The 19,392-nt window shown below is 38.9% G+C and overlaps 1 protein-coding gene across 1 annotated transcript in view; it reads left to right on the top strand.

The window, feature by feature from the left end:
* Positions 1–19,392, top strand: part of MYO5A (myosin VA) — a 201,027-nt gene that overhangs the window by 165,842 nt on the left and 15,793 nt on the right. The window contains exons 29-35 of the mRNA XM_059056163.2: positions 1,009–1,109; positions 5,160–5,240; positions 6,942–7,140; positions 10,233–10,307; positions 12,066–12,159; positions 17,403–17,549; positions 18,109–18,263. Coding sequence (XP_058912146.1) covers positions 1,009–1,109; positions 5,160–5,240; positions 6,942–7,140; positions 10,233–10,307; positions 12,066–12,159; positions 17,403–17,549; positions 18,109–18,263 — 852 coding nt within the window. The remainder of the gene's footprint in view (positions 1–1,008; positions 1,110–5,159; positions 5,241–6,941; positions 7,141–10,232; positions 10,308–12,065; positions 12,160–17,402; positions 17,550–18,108; positions 18,264–19,392) is intronic.

Genomic DNA, 19,392 nt, shown 5'->3' on the forward strand with positions numbered 1-19,392 from the left:
AGAGGCTATAGAGCAGTTGTTCTTATTGTCTATTCTTGCCCTGGTTTAGGAGAGAGAGAGTGACTGAGTAGAAGCAAGATTTTGGAATTACATTGGTTGTCAGACAGGTTACACCAAAAAGGAAAAATAAAAAAGGAAGTAAAAATGTTAGCAGAAAAGCCCTTTCTATGCAAAATTGTTAGTAATTCTGACCTGCCAGATGTTTATTTCAAAAGCTTATGTACCATGCTATACTGTACCAGAAGAAAAAAGAATTGAATAACAGCAGATGGTAGATATTTCCAAGGAGCTAAATCCTTCCCATTTATATATATCTAAAGAGCTGAGGAAAAAAACCATTTAATTTTGCTGAAACACATGATCTGAACACCATTTTTTTTTTTTGTACTGAGTTGTTAATGGAAAAATGAGCTTTATGTCAAACTTTTCATGTTTATTAGGGCATTTGTTTTGTTATAACTGGTCCGGAAGTAGAAGAAAGAACAGCTTTGTACATTGCATTGAATACTTGGTGTTCTTGCCTGGTTATTATTTTAATGCTGTATATAGTTTATATCTATATGTATATTTTTTAAAGTATATATACAACATTAGAATAATAACCAGGCAAGGACACTGAATATATATATATTTACACTATGTGTGTGTATGTGTGTGTGTGTGTATATATATATATATATATATATATATATATATATATACACACACACACACACACATAGTGTGAAACACACGTGGCCCATCAGTGATTTTATTTACTCCAGAATCACAGCACCTTTATAGTAGAGTGTTAGGGATTCTCAAGAGAGGGACTGGAGGTGCCTCTTCCTCTTAACTGCCTGTGCCCCACTCTCTGTAGTTGTACCGGGGCTAGGGCAGACGCTCTGGTGGGGCAGAGGTGTTGTGGAACACATAAACCCCCTATTCTGGAGGAAAGGAAAATGTTGTATGAGGTCCAAAGCTTTAGAGTTAACACTTAATGTGGAAATGTGTCTTTTCCCCCTTCAGAATACAATGACAGATTCCACAATACTTTTAGAAGATGTACAAAAAATGAAAGATAAAGGCGAAATAGCACAAGCATATATCGGTTTGAAAGAAACAAACAGGTAAGTTGATGTTTCTTTTGTTCATTTTGGTTTAATCATATTGATCTTTAATCTTCAAGCCAGCCTCTTATATAGGAAGTCCAAGTGTTTATGCATTGTTTTGTTAGACATCAGCTGATCTTCAAAAAGGGGATCCAAGGTTTCCAATATATTCCCAGTTAAAATCTCATTTATAATAATATAAGGTAGCATTACTGATGAGAGATGGAAAGGAAAATGTTCTTTACACTAAGGGAATATATTTCTGTATGTTTAGGGTCTTAGCCTTGAGAAGAAACCCAGTTGCTTACTATATAGCTTGGACTATCTTGGGTAGTCACTTCCATTTGTTATTCAGGATGGTTATGGTGAAAGTTTGTAGGGACAGCTGAAGCTTTCAATAATAGAAATTTAGTGTGAAGAGAAGTGATGAAGTAGCAGAATCACATCTGTGTTGGCCATGTAATTCTAGAAGGGTACCATGACTTCTAGGATGGGACCCTGATATTTGAGACCAAGTTTTTGTCACGTTTCCTAAGGTGTTCTGAGAAAATTCTAACCCTGGTTTCATCTCATTTACTCATGAGTAAAGTTGTAGATGGCATTTAGCTCAGTCTTAAGAGCCTTGGGTGGGCTGAGAGTACAGATTTGCAGTCTCTAAATGACCAAACTTTCCCCAAAGTTTTCCCTATAGTTTGGAGTATCTCAGCTCATTTCTGGAATTCCTCAGCCTTCCTACCATTCCTGCTTCCCAAAGAGCCTTCATGCTATTGAACTCTGAACTTAAAAGACTACATGCTTAAAAGAACACAGCCAGTGATGATAACAGAGATTTATCAGTGTACATCTAGGTCTCCTGATGCATAGTGTCAGGATTGGTATACAGAAATACTTCACAAGCTAAAGAATATTACCATGCAAAATATAAGATACTTATTACCTTCTTTTATGGGCAAGAGTAGAGAATGCTTATAAAAGTATTTGGTTAAACTTAAATTTTAATTTATGTGTGTAGGTTGTAAGCATATCTTATAACTAAGAATGTGTTAGTATAAAAAGAGCTGTATTACATTGTTCATCCATCCACTCAGCTATTCAGTCACCAAATATGTATTGCATGCCTGCTTTATCCCAGGCCCTGTGCCACACACTGGGAATATAGCAGTAAGCAAAATAAATACAGTCCTTCCTTTCACAGAGTTTATAGGCTGTTGGGGAGACAGCCAAGATAATTTGGACTTCCCTCCAGTGACAGGAAGGAAGTCATTAAAAAAAAAATTATTTATTTTTATTTTTGGCTGCATTGGGTCTTTGTTGCTGCGCACGGGTTTTTCTCTAGTTATGGCGAGTGGGGGCTACTCTTCGTTGCCGTGCATGGGCTTCTCATTGCGGTGGCTTCTCTTGTTGCGGAGCACTGGCTCTAGGCGCTCAGGCTTCAGTAGTTGTGGCTCGCAGGCTTAGTTGCTCTGCAGCATGTGGGATCTTCCCTGACCTGGGCTTGAACCCATGTCGCCTGCATTGGCAGGTGGATTCTTAACCACTGCACCACCAGGGAAGCTGCTGAAAGATTTTAAGTAGGAGAATGATATGATGAGATTGGAATTTTAGAAAGCTAGCCGTGGTTAGCTATGTTAGAGAATAGATTGTAGTGGAACAAGATTGAAAGCAAAAAACCAGTTAAGAGGTTATTACCATAATTGAATGACTGATTATAGTGACTTTGACTTAGTTGGTAACAGTTGGGATTGAAGGAAATGGGACACTTTGAAAGATACATAAGAAGATGGGGTGAGTAGCCTTGCAGTTTGTTGGCTGTGTGGGATGGGGACCATGAAGGGCAACTCTGCAGTGTCTGCTATGGATACTTGGTTGGATATAGTGATGCCAGTTTGTGATCCTGGGTCTGGGATGTGGGAAAGTACAGGAAATGATCAGTAGATTTACAAATATTTAAGGAGGTAGGAAGACATCCAAGGAGAGAAATTCATTAGGCGGTTGAAAATATAGATCTGGAACAGGAGAGATATGTAGGCTGAGATGTAAACAGTGAAGTCATCAGCATGTAATAATACAGTTGAGACCATGCAAATAAATCAACTCTCCAGGGAGAGATGGTAGATGGAAAATAGAAGAGCAATCTCTGAAATTTGTTTTATGTAAACATCATATCAACAACAGAAGTCTAGGGGCTTCCCTGGTTGCACAGTGATTAAGAATCCACCTGCCAATGGAGCCGACACGGGTTCGAGCCCTGGTCCGGGAAGACTCCACATGCCGTGGAGCAGCTAACCCCGTGTGCCACAACTACGGAACCTGTGCTCTAGAGCCTGTGAGCCACAATAACTGAAGCCCACGCACCTAGAGCCCGTGCTCTGCAATGGGAGAGGCCACTGCAATGAGAAGCCCACGCAGTGCAACGAAGAGTAGCCCCTGCTCGCTGTAACTAGGAAAAGCCCGCGCACAGCAACAAAGACCCAATGCAGCCATAAACAAACAAACAAACAAAACAGAAGTCTAGTAGGAAGAGTAAGAACCTGGACTCTGGAGTCAGATAGCCCTGCCCTTCACCACTTGCCAACTGTGCAACCCCTGCAGATATCTTATGTCTAAGCCTCAGTGTCTTCTTCTGCAGTGTGGCAAATGATATATATTGGGTTACTGGGAGAACTAAATGAAATGATACACATGGAAGGATGTAGAACAGTGTCTGACACTTGATAAACACTCAAAAATATTATATTTATACCCTCAGTAGAAAAAAAACTATAACCAACTCTGTCAGTTTTGTTAATTCTACATACTTTTAATAAAATATGTCACACTTCTAACATAAAAGCAGTTTCCCCAGGTCTTTTTTTTTTTAAGCCTTAATTTTTTTTTTTGGAAATTTATTTTATTTATTTATTTTTGGCTGTGTTGGGTCTTTGCTGCTGGGCGTGGGCTTTCTCTAGTTGCGGCGATCGGGGGCTACTCTCCATTGCAGTGCACGGGCTTCTCATTGTGGTGGCTTCTCTTGTTGCGGAGCACAGGCTCTAGGCACGCAGGCTTCAGTAGTTGTGGCACGTAAGCTCAGTAGTTGTGGCACATGGGCTCTAGAGCACAGGCTCCGTAGTTGTGGCGCACAGGCTTAGTTGCTCCGTGGCATGTGGGATCTTCCCGGACCAGGGCTCGAACCTGTGTCCCCTGCATTCTTAACCACTGCGCCACCAAAGAAGCCCTCCCCAGGTCTTAAAAATAATTTTTGACACAAAAAATCTTTTAAAAGTTGTGTCATAAAAGCTGGGAACTTTGGACATATACTGGCTTATAAGTTACTCCTATAAGAATTTTAAAAAATAATTTTAAAAATACAAAATCAGATTTTATTAAGCTAAAACAAATTCCTATCCAGAAGACTTAAAACTTCATTTTGAAATGAATTATGAAAATTGCCACATGAAGACAGTAGCTGAAATTTTCATTCTATATGTATATGACTGTTTTGGTTAGTCTCTAACATAATATGTGACATATAAGATCACTCTGCTAGCTGAGTGGGAAGCAGCTGCATAGCACAGGGAGAGTAGCTCGGTGCTTTGTGACCACCTAGAGGGGTGGGACAGGGAGGGTGGGAGGGAGACGCAAGAGGGAGGAGATATGGGGATATATGTATACATATAGCTGATTCACTTTGTTATAAAGCAGAAACTAACACACCATTGTAAAGCAATTATACTCCAATAAAGTTGTTAAAAAAAAAAAAAAAGATCACTCTGCTAGCTGAATAAAATGTTAAAAATAGAACCTCCTCACTTCTTCAGTCATTTATTATTTTGCAGGAAAAGTAGCTCTAGATGTTGATTATTTTGTTTTAATTTCTACACATTTACGTGTGATGTTACATGTTACCCATTTTTTTAAAAAAAATTAACCAAAAATGATTTTTGTGGTAATATCTTAAAGTCATCTGTAATTAATAAAAACAGTCCTGTTGACTTAATAAACTATTGAAATATCACATGCTGCTCTTGACCATCATCATCTCATTACCATCCCTTTGTGTTTTGCATTATTGTTCCTTTTGCATGGAAGATCATCTGCTGTGGATGGCCATGAGTTGAATGAGGATGGAGAGCTGTTGCTGGTTTATGAAGGGTTAAAACAAGCCAACAGGTTATATTTGTCTCCTCAAAATGGAATGTTATTAATTTGTTGTTTTTCTTACTAACAGTGGCCTCCCGACTTTAACTTCTGTATTTCTTATTCATTAATTGTCTTCCTGGGTAAATTTCAGACACTAAAATTTGTGACTATCTCACTAAAAGTGGAAGAAAATCCAAACCTCTCAACTAGAGCCCAAGCTACTACTGCAGGAGAGATTAATACCTATTACTTAGTGGTTTCTTGTTTGGAATAATGATCAATTTAAAGGATATATGTGTCTGGGCAATGTGTCTACATTCTCGTATATTACGATCATGCTGCCTAACAGCAGTGTTAAGTGCACGATTTGGCATTCTGTGTGGTTATTGTGAAATTCCGATTTGTGAAACCGCAAACAAAGAGGGTTTCCTGCATTGCTACAGTTCAAAATAATCACCCTAACTCAACATGTTAAATATGTTTAGGGGAAAGCAAATGAAATCGAAACAGCAGCACCTTTCTAACACAGACACTCATCTCCTCTAGTGAGATTTGCGTCTTAAAATCTCTTAAAAATGCCATTTTAGTGATGAATTTTAAAAAATATTTAGCAGACTCTTTGTTCGAGGGGCTTCTACTTATTCTGCTTTGTTCTAATCACAAACCATTGTCATTAACTTTGTGGTGTTATTGGTTCAAATCCTTTTGAAATTTTATAATCATTAAAATACTTTTAGTCTGCTGTTAACTGTTTGCTTGCAATGGCATCAGTAAGTGTTGCCCAGCATTTGATAACCAAGGGGGTTCGAATAAAAGAACATCTTTTCTTTCTTCGTGTTAGTTAATTCCTATCCATACTTTCTCTTGGCTTTAGAAAAGGGGCTGAATGTAGAAATGGGGGTGCCTGGTGAAGGGAGGATGCCAGTTCGTTCTAGTATCCTCCTGCCCTAGACTACTCATGGCGCAGCTGACTCATATGTTTGCTCAGGGAAGCAGTAGCTGCTTTCTTGGTCCCACTAATATTGATGTTCTGAAACCATATCTTGTTAGGATTCTGTTACTGATAAGGAAGTTTATGGGGAAAGAGAAGATGACAAATTATATATATATATATATATATATATATATATATATATACACAAAATTTCAGAGCTGTCTGTCTGGATTTGGGTAAATCTGTATGTACTTCAGAGTAGCATTCCAGCCTTTCTGCCCTTCAGAGATAAAAGTAGAAAGTAAAAATGGGACCTTGGTCATACCCTCTGCCTGGAATTAGTAATGCTGAAAGTCTTCAAGGCGTATTTAATTAGACGGGGCATTTGTAATCTTGCCCTCCATAGGGCGGTGATTTTGTGGCGAAGGTACTAGCTTTGCCAACTTAAATGCTAGTTTGTGAATGTAATAAGCCAGGTTCTTTAACCTGTGTCTTTGAATTGATTGTTTTAGTCATCATTTCCTATGAACCTTTCAAAAGAGCTAAATATTTCCTGTTTCTAGGGGCCTTTGAGAACTTTGTAGCAGGGTCCACAGTTCAGAAAGACACAAACGTGAGCGCATTTGTTTCCATTTCTGGCCCTTGGTTGAGTTCCTAGTCTCTAGTCAAGTCAGAAGCTACACAGTCACTGCAGAGTCCCTGCTTGTCTGCCCTTGCAAGTGAGCGCGGGGTCTTGCACCCTTCAGGCGGGGACTGTGGTGTCACCTCCCTTTCCTACTCGTGTGGCTTCTCCGCAGGCTCCTGGAATCGCAGCTGCAGTCGCAGAAGAGGAGCCATGAGAATGAGGCCGAAGCCCTCCGCGGGGAGATCCAGAGCCTGAAGGAGGAGAACAACCGGCAGCAGCAGCTACTGGCCCAGAACCTGCAGCTGCCCCCAGAGGCCCGCATCGAGGCCAGCCTGCAGCACGAGATCACCCGGCTCACCAACGAGAACCTGGTAAGGGAGGTGCCAGCCCACACTCCTCGGCACACAGGGCCTAGCCCTGCAGGGAGGCCTTCCTGGCTTTTTGAGCAAAAAACATCTTTCCTGAGTGGGAAGCACTCACTGCCCCACACTTATTACCCTCTTTCCCTGTCAGGGACAGAGTCAGGAAAATACGACTATGTTGGTAGAAGCAGAAAAGGCGTGTGTCCTTGGGTTGTTTCTCACAGAAGGCTGTGGTGCGTCTCAGCATCCTCAGCCCTCACTTGGAGGGTCTGGAAGTTATCGGCCGACTGTGTGCTGGGCTTTTGATATCCTCAGGAACTCAGCTTCCTCCACGTCAGCTGCAGCTTCTCGGCCATCCAGGAGGTTATGTAGTTGTCATAACCTTTGGTCCCCAAGCACCACAGTGGCCACCCCAGCCCCTGTCTCTAGCAGATAGCGGGGTTAGAGTTAGGGTCAGGGAAGGCAGCTGGCAGAACCAACGTGGGGCTTTAGGTTGACCTTGGTTGGAGCTCCAAGTTCAGGGAGGAGGAACGTCAGGATTCAAGTTTATACATTCGTGATTCTTTTTTAACGGAACTTGGGCAGTGAATGAGGAGATTTTTTTCCCCTTGCCAGATTCTGAGTGCTGGCACAGAGTCCAAGTTTGTTCTTTTTCTCTTTCTGTCCTTCTTTCTTTTATAGAAAATATTTTCTAAAATGTTATTTTCTCAGTCACAAAATAACTTTTATTACAGATTTCTACTTAAGTTTGATAAACATATTTATTAAAGTAAAAGTCATTGAAAAAGTATAATTCCACTTTTTTTTTTTTTTTTTTTATCTGCACCACATGGCTTGTGGGATCTCAGTTCCTCAGTTACCCCACCAGGGAACTCTCAATTCCATATTCTATGTAAAATCTATATTGTAGTGTCAGTCTGGTTTTGAGAAAAGCTGTTTAGGGCTAGTGGCAGTTTGTTTCTGTTTTGGGTTATTTTAAATTAATTAACTTGTTTGTTTGTTTGTTTATTTATTTATTTTTGGCTGTGTTGGGTCTTCGTTGCTGTGCGCAGGCTTCTCATTGTGGTGGTGGCTTCTCCCACTGTGGAGCATGGGCTCTAGGCGTTAGGGTTTCAGTAGTCATGGCACGTGGGCTCAGTACTTGTGGTTCATGGGCTCTAGAGCGCAGGCTTAGTAGTTGTGGCGCATGGGCTTAGTTGCTTTGTGGCATGTGGGATCTTTCCGGACCAGGGCTCGAACCTGTGTCCCCTGCATTGGCAGGCAGATTCCCAAGCACTGCGCCACCAGGGAAGCGCTATTTGTATTTCTTTAATTTAGGGTTTTAATGAGCTGTACTAAAATAGTTTGGATTTTCTCTGAAGATTTAACAATCTGAATTATCCCTCCATTATTCCATTAGTGATCATTTACATTACAAATAGTTATCTAGTGTCATCTATTCAACCATCTTTTATATTAATTTGAAGCAAAACTCAAAGGTATGGGACTTCCCTGGTGGTGCAGCGGTTAAGAATCCACCTGCCAATACAGGGGACACGGGCTCGAGCCCTGGTCCAGAAAAATCCCACATGCCGCAGAGCAACTAAGCCTGTGTGCCACAACTACTGAGCCTGCGCTCTAGAGCCCAAGAGCCACAACTACTGAGCCCACGTGCCACAGGTACTGAAGCCCACGCACCTAGAGCCCATGCTTCGCAACAAGAGAAGCCACCACAATGAGAAGCCAGCACACCACAGTGAAGAGTAGACCCCCTCACTGCAACTAGAGAAAGCCCATGCACAGCAAGGAAGACCCAATGCAGCCTAATTAATTAATTAATTAATCCAGAAAAAAAAAAAAAAGCTCAAAGGTATTCTTTTCCCAGTCTGTCCTTCCCTCTGAGGATAGCTTGCTGGTGAGGCTACAGGAATGGGAAAGGTGGGTGAGGGCAGAGTTTGGACTCTTTCCAAAGGGCCTGAAATATCACTAATTTGTGGGGAAAGGTCTTCTGAATCATGGAATATTTCTGAGATGTCATTTTATTACTCACAAGTATATCGTTGCTTAAATTAAACTAACAATGCTTTAATGCCTAATAATTGATATACTAAATAATATAATAATAATTGATCAGCATATAAATTCTGTGCTTTTTAAATGATTATCTTAAAATACAAGGTGAAACCATGAAATAAACCATGAAATAAAGATGATTCTGGGTGGTAGATTCTCAGAGTTTTTTCACTAAGCTGGTTAAGCATTTCCCTTTCAACCTTATGCACAGTATTACTTTTCTTCTCAATTTTTTATATCTAATACAAACATAAACTAAGCCCCCAAATTCTCAACTGGTAGAATCTAGTTAACGAGTTTGAATTTTAGGAAAACCTTTCATAGGTCAGCTGCTTCTGCCTCGCTGACTACTAATTCAGGAGAATGGATTCAAACTTACAGATAGGGGATGATGCACTTTTTCAATCATTATAGTGTCTCAATCTTAATTGTGCATTTCTTTAGGAAACACTTGGGCAGAATACTAAAGCAGCAGTGGGCCTAGGCTTAGTGTTCTGAGAAACTCTACCCTGCAAATCCTTCCCACCCACCTACCTCCCAACACAATCACAGAAATGGTTTCTCTCCCTCCTCTAGTGGACAAGCGTCACAGGCCACCCGCAAGCTGCCTTTCAGGGAAGGAAGGCACACAGCTTCTCATCAGTCTTTCCAACTTCAAACAAGAGCTCCAACTTTGCCATTATTCTCACTTTTGTTTTAAGTGAATTCCCCACTCTTCCCGCTGCTACTGGCAGCAAAGAAAGTGCAGCAACTTGTGAGCAGGTCTGAGAAGTGAAGTAACAGCCTTATCTGGGGAATATGGACCACAGCTCTGTTTACTTGCTAACATAGCCTGTTTCCTCTGAGCATGTGAAAATATGTTTGTGTCTATATAATCAGAATTATCTGTACTAGAAAAATTAGAGGGCAATGGCAGGTGACAAATCAGAGCCTTTGGAGTATACGTAGTTTCATTATTTGTGTTTTAAAATATTTTAAAATTGATTTTGCTGAGAGGTAGCATTCCCCTCACAGAGAAAAACAATTGTCCATTGTGCCTGTTTTTTCAGTATTTTGAGGAATTATATGCAGATGATCCTAAGAAGTATCAATCATATCGGATTTCACTTTACAAACGGATGATTGTATGTAAACTCAGAGTGCTTCTCTGTCGTCTTCCCTGCTAATTCTAGCCCTCTGTAACTGAAGAGCACACCGCTGCCTGCCCTGCCCCAGGAAGTCTCTTCAAAAACTGTCACAAAACCTTTCTCCCCACAGCTGTCTTTTAGCCAGTGATGTCGCCTCTATCAATGTCCTGCGTCCATTGTCACTTTCGGTTTGTTATTAACACTAGGCTTACAGTGTGATGGAAGCAAAATGTGATTTGAAAGATAAAGTAAAATCCAAGAAACACAACTGAACGCTTTGAAATGTTAGCAACTGTTCCTTTGGAATCATTGGTCTAGTATCTAAATCAGCCCTGTCTAAACTAAACTGGAAAAATGAATGAATATTTGTATTTATAAAAGCTTTTTTAACCTATAACCTGAATAACAACCACAGACTTATTAAATCACTGATTTATTTCCCTTCCAAGCTCCTAGTCTGCTGTTGTCCACTTTTCTTCTTAATTATCGATCTTTTAATTATGCCGGTCATTTGAAAGAATTCTTGATTAGAGAGCCAATTATCACAGTTTTTTTAACCCCCTACCCTTGAACGAACTGCTTTTGTTTTCTCTTTTTGCATAAACCATGTGGAATTATCCCCTTTTTTCTCTATAAGCAAACATATCACCTGGGAGATATTTTTTTAAAGGTTTTTTTTGTTTTGTTTTGTTTTTTTATTTTATTTTTTATTTTTGGCTGTGTTGGGTCTTGTTTCTGTGCGAGGGCTTTCTCCAGTTGCGGCGAGCAGGGGCCACTCTTCATCGTGGTGCGCGGGCCTCTCACTGTTGTGGCCTCTCCCGTTGTGGAGCACAGGCTCCAGACACGCAGGCTCAGTAGCTGTGGCTCATGGGCTTAGTTGCTCCGCGGCATGTGGGATCTTCCCAGACCAGGGCTCGAACCCATGTCCCCTGCATCGGCAGGCAGATTCCCAACCACTGTGCCACCAGGGAAGCCCACCTGGGAGATTTTTATGGGCATGTTATTCAACCTGCCACTTGGTCTGCAGACCACTCTGTCCTGTTTTCTGTTGTTATTTTTTGTTTTTTAAACATCTTTATTGGAGTATAATTGCTTCACAATGGTGTGTTAGTTTGTGCTTTATAACAAAGTGAATCAGCTGTACATATACATACATCCCCATATCTCCTCCCTCTTGCATCTCCCTCCCACCCTCCCTGTCCCACCCCACTGTCGTTATTTTTTAACTTACCTTTTAATTCCCAAAACTTCTTAACTTTTCTTAAGTTACAGGACTAGTTTTAGCCTCTCCAAAGGGTGGGACTCATAGAGACAGTGCTTCATACACATAGGTGTTAATCAAAAGCCCCTAAGTTCATCCATCCTTCAAACTTCCCACAAAACTGTGTGCATTCATCAGAATTTACTTTGCCTGTTCCCCCTTTAAAAGAAAAACTTTCTACTGGAATAGCAGTACATTTTATGAGCATTTAATTGTTGTGGAGTCTACTGGAAAAGACTCCACAGTGAGCCTGCTGTCCATCACGCTGTAAAGGAGTTTACTGCATTGTATATTTTAACATTTGGCTTTTATTATAGCTGCATTTCCCATTGCCTGCCAGTTTTAGCCAGGTGGGGCTCCACCAATGAGCTTTCATGGAGCTTTTATGTAAAACTAACAAGTGCTGTTTCTGTAATTTTGTGTCTGCTTTCCTTCTGTGCATTTTAGAAGGTTTATTTTGATCTTTCTGTTATATTTCTCATTTTGATCTTTAGGATTTGATGGAACAACTCGAAAAACAAGATAAGACTGTCCGGAAACTGAAAAAACAACTGAAAGTATTTGCCAAAAAAATTGGTGAACTAGAAGGTATTTAAACATGTTTCTATGACAGTTGCTGAACCTTGGTTTTATATGCAATACTAGTGGCTTAAAAGGTTTGTGTGTGAATACTAGGGACAATAACAAAAATGACGTTCAGCAAACCTGGCCTCTGTGGAGTGGAAATTTTCATTACTAGGTGGGGGAAAATGTTCTTTTCATGGTAGTAATAATTTACAAAGAGAGAATTCATTCAACAAACATCTAATGACCGTCTTCTGTAGACCAGGCACTATGCTAGGCAGTATTGCATAGTGGTTAAGTGCATGGATTCTGTAGCTAAGCTTCTCGGGTTTAAATACTGCCTCTTCCACTATTAGTCATCTGATATTGGGCAAGTTACTGAACCTCTCTGTGCCTCGGTGTTCCCACCTGTTAAATGGGAATGATAATGGTGTCTACCTGACACGGTTTGTAAGGGTTAAATTAATTAATATGTGGAATGCATTTGGTATATTTCCTGACACACAGTAAATCCTATATACAACTTATTTTTATTACTGTTATTCTTAGTATTAGGGATACTAAGATGAGTAAGACAGAGTCTGTGTCCTCAAAGAACTTACATCTAATGGAGAACAAGAAGAGAAGTAAATAAGAAAAAAATGAATTATGATTATAAAGAAATAAGATTTTAGAAAACATCTCATGATTTATATATGATGATGGGAAAACACCTTAAGAAGTGATCAAATATTGGTTATTATTATATACAAATGATTCTTGTCTTGTGGGTTAGTGTTTGTTCCTTCAGTAAGTAGGTGCCAGGGATATAGCAGTGAACAGGGCTAAAGCCACATTCTCAGCTTAGTCCAGCAATGATCTCATTGTTCAAGAGATTTTGAGACCCTCTTTGGAACTGCCTTCAGACCTATGCAGGCTATTACCATTTTGACCAAAAATGATACTGTGCATCCTCCCCATCTATTGTGTCATTGTCACTCTGAATAATGTTTGCTCTACTCAAAGGGTGAAGATTCCCCATCACTGGGAGTGTTCAAAAGAATCTACCATGATTAACTGTGTGGCTCTCATTCCTCCAACGTGCCAGGCCTGTCGTAACTGTTCCATCTGTTTGATCTTCTTGCTTCTCTTAGTCAAGTCCTGCTTATCCTTTGAGACCAGTTATATGTCACACGCTCAAGAGCAGTCTTTCCTGATCACACAGATAGACCCTCCGGCTCTACCCTCTGTGTACCGCAATTTGCCCCCCATCTTTTGTGGTTTTCACTGTCATATTTTTAGCAGTTTTTCTGTTTGAATTACCGGCTACCTCAATGGACTATGAACTTCCTGAGCAGGGTGACCACCTCTTATTTCCTCTTGTTTTCACAACACCTAGTATACTGTCTGACCTGTCATAATCATTCCATTAATGTTTGTTGAATATGTAAGTAAGTGTCAGAAATATTTAGAACAGCAACGTGGATATTTACTTTCAAGGGGATAATATTCCCTGGGATGTACAAATACTGAAATATTTGCTTAGAAATCAGATAGATTACTTTGCAGTCATATTTTCTTATATAATCCTTTAGCATTATGTGATTCATATATTATATTAAAATTTTGAACCTCCGAATCACAGACCCAGACTATAATGTCTGTTGGCGGAACTTTAAAAATCTTTATTCAGAGAACCTTTCTGCACTTAACTCTGCATCAATTATATCATGAGATGATAATTAGACAGCAGAGTATCCACTTGAATGAAACTGATTTTAAGGGTATTAACTTGTAAGATTATTTTTTAAGCTCCAATCATTTCTTTACCATATGTTAGTAACTTTTGATAAATAGAAAAGCCATTTATTATTTTATATTTTTACTTAGCTTTCTTTGATATGTATATTTTACTTAAAGAGAAAGCTTAGAGCAATTTTAAGCTGTTATCAGAATTCAACCTCATCAGTTAAACTATCTTGCCAGCTATATTCTTAAATCTATAAGTACATTTGAGAAGACAACTCATAGATTAAACAAAAAAGTCATTATGATATTCTTAAGAAAAGTTGAGTTAAATAATACATATCTACAGAATAAGATGAAATAGATTTATGTGACTTGAGCATTTGCTGAGTGCAGTGTACCTCCCCTCCCCAAGGCAGAGAAGAAAGACAACACACTTTTCCAATACCTTTCTCTCCTGTCCCCTTATCCCCACAGTGTACAGAAAATACTGATAACCTTGTACAGCAAAGCACCTTCTAATATCTAAAAGTTTTATATTTTTCTAAATATAAATACTTAAATGCTTCTGGTTTAAAATAGCAAGACTCTTACCTCCTCCTATGGGCTACACTTAATTAAGGAGACATTTTTGGAAGCCAGTGAAGACTTTTTTAATGTCAACAATTTTTAGCAGAAATTATATGGCTAAATGGAGAGTGTTTCAGAATTTGATATGCTTTGTGCTGTATTTTAATCAAGGAGTGGGTGTTCCATATCAATCTTCATAGAGTCGGGGAATTTAGACCTAAAAGAATTCTAGAAATCAGTTAATTATTTCATAGGAGAACAGAGCTGAGGCCCAGAAACCATAAGGTACTTCCAAAGTCTCAGCCACTTAGTGGCCAAAATAGGACTAGAACCCAAGCCTTCTGAAGAGCACTGACTTCTTTGTGTCGTATTTTCCAACAGACCCTCTCTACTTATAATAATTCATTTGACTGTCTCAGTTAAACCTGAGATCAAGATCTTCCCTGTACCAAAGTGAGGGGGGGGGGATTTTTTTTCCAATTTCCTTTCTATTTCTAGGACAAAAAGGTTCAGGAATGTTTTTCTCTCAAGCATAAAGAATCTATTGTACTTGAAAATGGAAATAGATGTTGCTTCAGATCTTCCTAGAAGATTGCAATATTAGATGGAGCATTTGACTAAATGACCCCCAAGGTCCCCTGAGTCTCTTAAAAACTGGGTGGTGTTCTGGCTTCTCTCTTTCAGGCTTTATATTTTCCTGATACTACGTAAGGGTTGACATTTTAATTATATGATTATTTTAATTATATGATTTGTTAAATAAATCAAGGTTATGTTGAGCTGACATCTATATTTTACCTGTGAGTTTTTGTGAAGACTCTAATCTCTGGGAAGAATTCAAAGAGTAAAATTTTAATGAAAGTAAGGCAAATTCTATCTCTGACATTTTTGTACAGAACCAAAAATATCTTCGTTAGAGATTTTGCAAAAGGAAAGTGAAGCTTTCTTTTAAAACATAATATCTCTTAGTTAAAATATTCACCATATTTCATAAATTCTGTGGTGCACAATTTTTCATATTTTAACATCTCTGAAATTAGGATGTAACTTACAACAGTTGATGGATTTTAGTTTAACTGGAAATATTTTTCCTTCTTTAGTGTTATATAAAATAATACTGTATGTCATAATCAGTGACACCTTAGATATGATAAAATCAGTAGGTTTAAAACATTTTTGAGTTATACAGATTCCAAATATGTGCATTTGTTGATAAACTTGATATGTTGAATCTGTTTTCTCCCAGTTTCCCCTCATTGAATTGTTTCTGTGGCTTAAAGCAACCAGTAACATAGATGGCAGGGATCATATTATTTTGTTTTACATGCAGAATATATACAGGAGCTGTGAAGGTCACTGTGTACTGATCCTGAGATCCTCATGCTGTTGTGTTTAAACTGATTCCAGAAATAACTTATGTAAAACTAAATAGTTTGAATCTCCTATCTCTTGTAGAGAGGCATACAAGGCATTCAGTTAGTCCTGCGGTTCCGGACTGCATCATGCGTATGAAATGCTAGGTTATGGGAGGTGGCCACAGCCCTGACTTGTCCAATCACAGTATGATCGCTCTTTAGATATCATAATGTTGGTGGATGGTGGTGATTTTCAGCGCTGATAGTCCCGGTGTGTGATGCTGCGGCATAAGGTGGACGAGGTGTCACCAGGCTCTCTGCCACCTGAGCAAGAGCGCTGGCAGGTATTGGTGTTCTCTGTGATAACCTCATGCTGTGGAACTGGCTTCCCTGAACTAACACAGGAAGTTGCCCCGAGTGACAGGAGAAGCATGACTGGTACCCTGTGGAGTCAGCAAGATTAAACTTTCTAATGCATCTGATCTGCGTTTTGTTTGTTTGCCAGCAGTCTCTGAGCTCAAACTTAAACTACACCTAAATAGATTTCTATTTTTTTTTAACATCTTTATTGGAGTATAATTGCTTTACAATGTTGTGTTGATTTCTTCTGTATAACACTAAATAGATTTCTTAACTGCCCCCCTTCCTGTAGATAAGAGAATTAAAAATCTTACTAGCATATAGCTCCACAAACACCATCTTAACTCATGTTTCCCCTTACCTTCCCTTGCATTTCCCATTCAATTCTCAATTTTGAGATGAAATTGGAGACTTTTTTTTAACCCTCAGTTCTTCTCTCGAAGCTGCCATCAACAGCGGTGATCATTTTTAACATCTGAAAGGGTTGTTAACCAGCGGTTGTACTTTAATGGTTGCAGCTTTGTGGTGGGACTTTTAGCACTTTACTAAAAACAAACAAACAAAAAACTGAATAATATTTAGGAAATCGTATTAAATACAGGTTGCTTTATCTGCTCATGATTTCTTTGGGAGTGAGGGGTGACAGGAGAACATTAAGCCTTTTCCTTATGAAGGCTTTGTGAGAAATAATATATTTCACATTAACTAGTGTGAAGAAACACGGTTCTACCAGCTATCTTGATGTGGTTTGAACTGATTGCAATGATACATTTAAAGTAAATGTTCTTTTTCTTTAATGACCAGATTCATAGAGCTAAAGGTAAAGGGGAATCTTTTATAGTCTGGCTGCCTCTTTGTAGAATATCATTTTTTCCTTCTGTTAATTAAAGTCAAAATATATTTAGACATTTATGATTGATACTGATTAGTTACCTAAGAAGTTAAACCACTTACTTTGGAGACATTTAATCTTATTACAAAGTAAACCTTATTACAAAAAAACCTGCTTTTGAATCTAGTAAGATTCTTTGGTGTTGATAGTAGCCAAGCACTAGTGGTTGTTAGAGTCACATTACCATATAATTTTATCATCTATCCACCCAATTTTACCAGAAAAAATATTGAAAGAAGGGACAATTAAGTGGTAAATATGGCAAGCTTCTGTCGTTATAGAGTTTACTTAAAATTATAGGAACATAGAAACCTCTCATCTTCTCTACCTGGAAGACATTTTTCTTCTTTTTGTTTCTGATGAAGTGGGCCAGATGGAGAACATATCCCCAGGACAGATCATTGATGAGCCCATTCGTCCAGTCAACATTCCCAGAAAAGAAAAGGATTTCCAAGGAATGCTGGAATACAAGAAGGAGGATGAGCAAAAACTTGTTAAGAACTTGATTCTGGGCAAGTATTTCCTGCGTGAGATAAAAGGTCTTCCTGGCACATGGATCGCTGGTGGCAAAGACTAGTCACTCACTTATTAAATATTCACGTTGGTTTCTTTAGTCATCCTTGCCTGCTGTGCGTATAGTGCTGTAGCAGCATCCTGACCACATCATGGATGTCAGTCACACTGCAGGAACACTTGCTAGGACCCACCTAACTCCTGGAAGAGCAGGTTCCATAGGGAATAAAGAGTTTAGTTTGGGATGGGCTTAGTTTAACACGCCTGAGCAGAGACGTCAAAAGCCGCTAGATACATGAGCCTAGAATTCAAAGGAGAAGTCAGGGCAGGAGATAGACATTTGGGAGTTGTTGTATAAGCAGCTAAGATTCACATGTTCCTACTCTCAAGAATTTCTCCACTTAGTGAGCCTTTAAAATATGCTTTTTTAAAAACACGACCTATTTACCCTGAATGATTGAACTCTTACATGAGAACTGTGCTTTTGTATCTCAAAAAGCGTTCCTTGTGAAGACTTTCCAAGTTATCTAAGATTATTTTTCCTCTTTTCTTTCTTAGAACTGAAGCCACGTGGTGTAGCCGTCAACTTGATTCCCGGGTTACCAGCGTATATCCTGTTTATGTGTGTTCGACACGCTGACTACCTGAACGATGACCAGAAAGTAAGGTCGTTGCTAACATCAACAATAAACAGCATCAAAAAAGTATTAAAGGTCAGTTCATGTTCAACAAAATTCTCATAATGAATAATGATGACAGAGTCGGCACAGAGGGATCTTTCCTTCCTTAGACTTGAGCCAAGTTTCCAGTTATGACCACTTTCTAGTCTTAGTTGATACCTTCCATTGTAGGAAACGTTCATTCTGTAAAGTGTCCATGTGCCTTCTTTCAAAACAGGGCTCAGGTTGAACAGTAATCAAAATTAATTCAATATACTTGCATTTGATTGTGAAGCAAAATCAGTTTTGTCATAGAAATTTTCTGCCTTGAGGTCTTAGAACTAAATTAAAAATACCTAGTAAAGTTCATATATACAGGAAATATGATGCTATAGTTAAAATAGGTATTAAGTAAGTTTAGTAATACCTAGCCCATTCTTATAAAAAGATGTCTGATAAAACATTTAAAATTCTCTTCTGACTTTTCTTCCCATTTTTCTCCAGCTCATCCCATAATTTTCCTTGTTACCTGAAATGCCTGGTTCCATGTGAGAAGCAACACACAGATACTAATCAGAGAGGAAAGACTTGGAAAAGGCAGCAAAGTTACATAATAGAACAGAAAGCCCTGCATAACTCAGTAATCACTGAGTCACTTGCATGATCATGCTCTTGACAATCTAGAAAAACAGTGAACATTATTCTTAGTTTTAACCATTTTTCAGTTCTGTGGCATTAAGTACATTCATACTGTTGTATAACCATCACCACCGTCATCTCCAGAACTTTTTCATCTTCCCCATCTGAAACTCTTTACCCATTAAGCAGACCCTCCCCCAGCCCCTGGTCATAACTTTTAATGCCGGTTCTCAGTCCCTCCTGCACAGATGGTCTATGTGGTTACTTTCTACAGTGCTTACGAAAGTGTGGAGTTTCTGAATATTTAACATTTAAATTAAAATTGATGAATGTCTTCTGAATGTAACTCATTTAATTTTTGGTGTATTGATGCTGGATTACATTTAGATAGACTACGAGTTTTACTACTTCTTAAGTCAACTCCTACAAAGACAACAAAGCCAAATCGTAAAGTTTTCTCCCTCTCATCTTACTTGCAAGATGAGAAAATTTGGATAAATTCTTCCAAATTTATCTAATTTGACTAATTATTGTACCAAATTGT

The sequence above is a fragment of the Kogia breviceps genome, chromosome 3 (genome assembly GCF_026419965.1).
Source record: "Kogia breviceps isolate mKogBre1 chromosome 3, mKogBre1 haplotype 1, whole genome shotgun sequence".
Lineage (NCBI taxonomy): Eukaryota > Metazoa > Chordata > Mammalia > Artiodactyla > Physeteridae > Kogia > Kogia breviceps.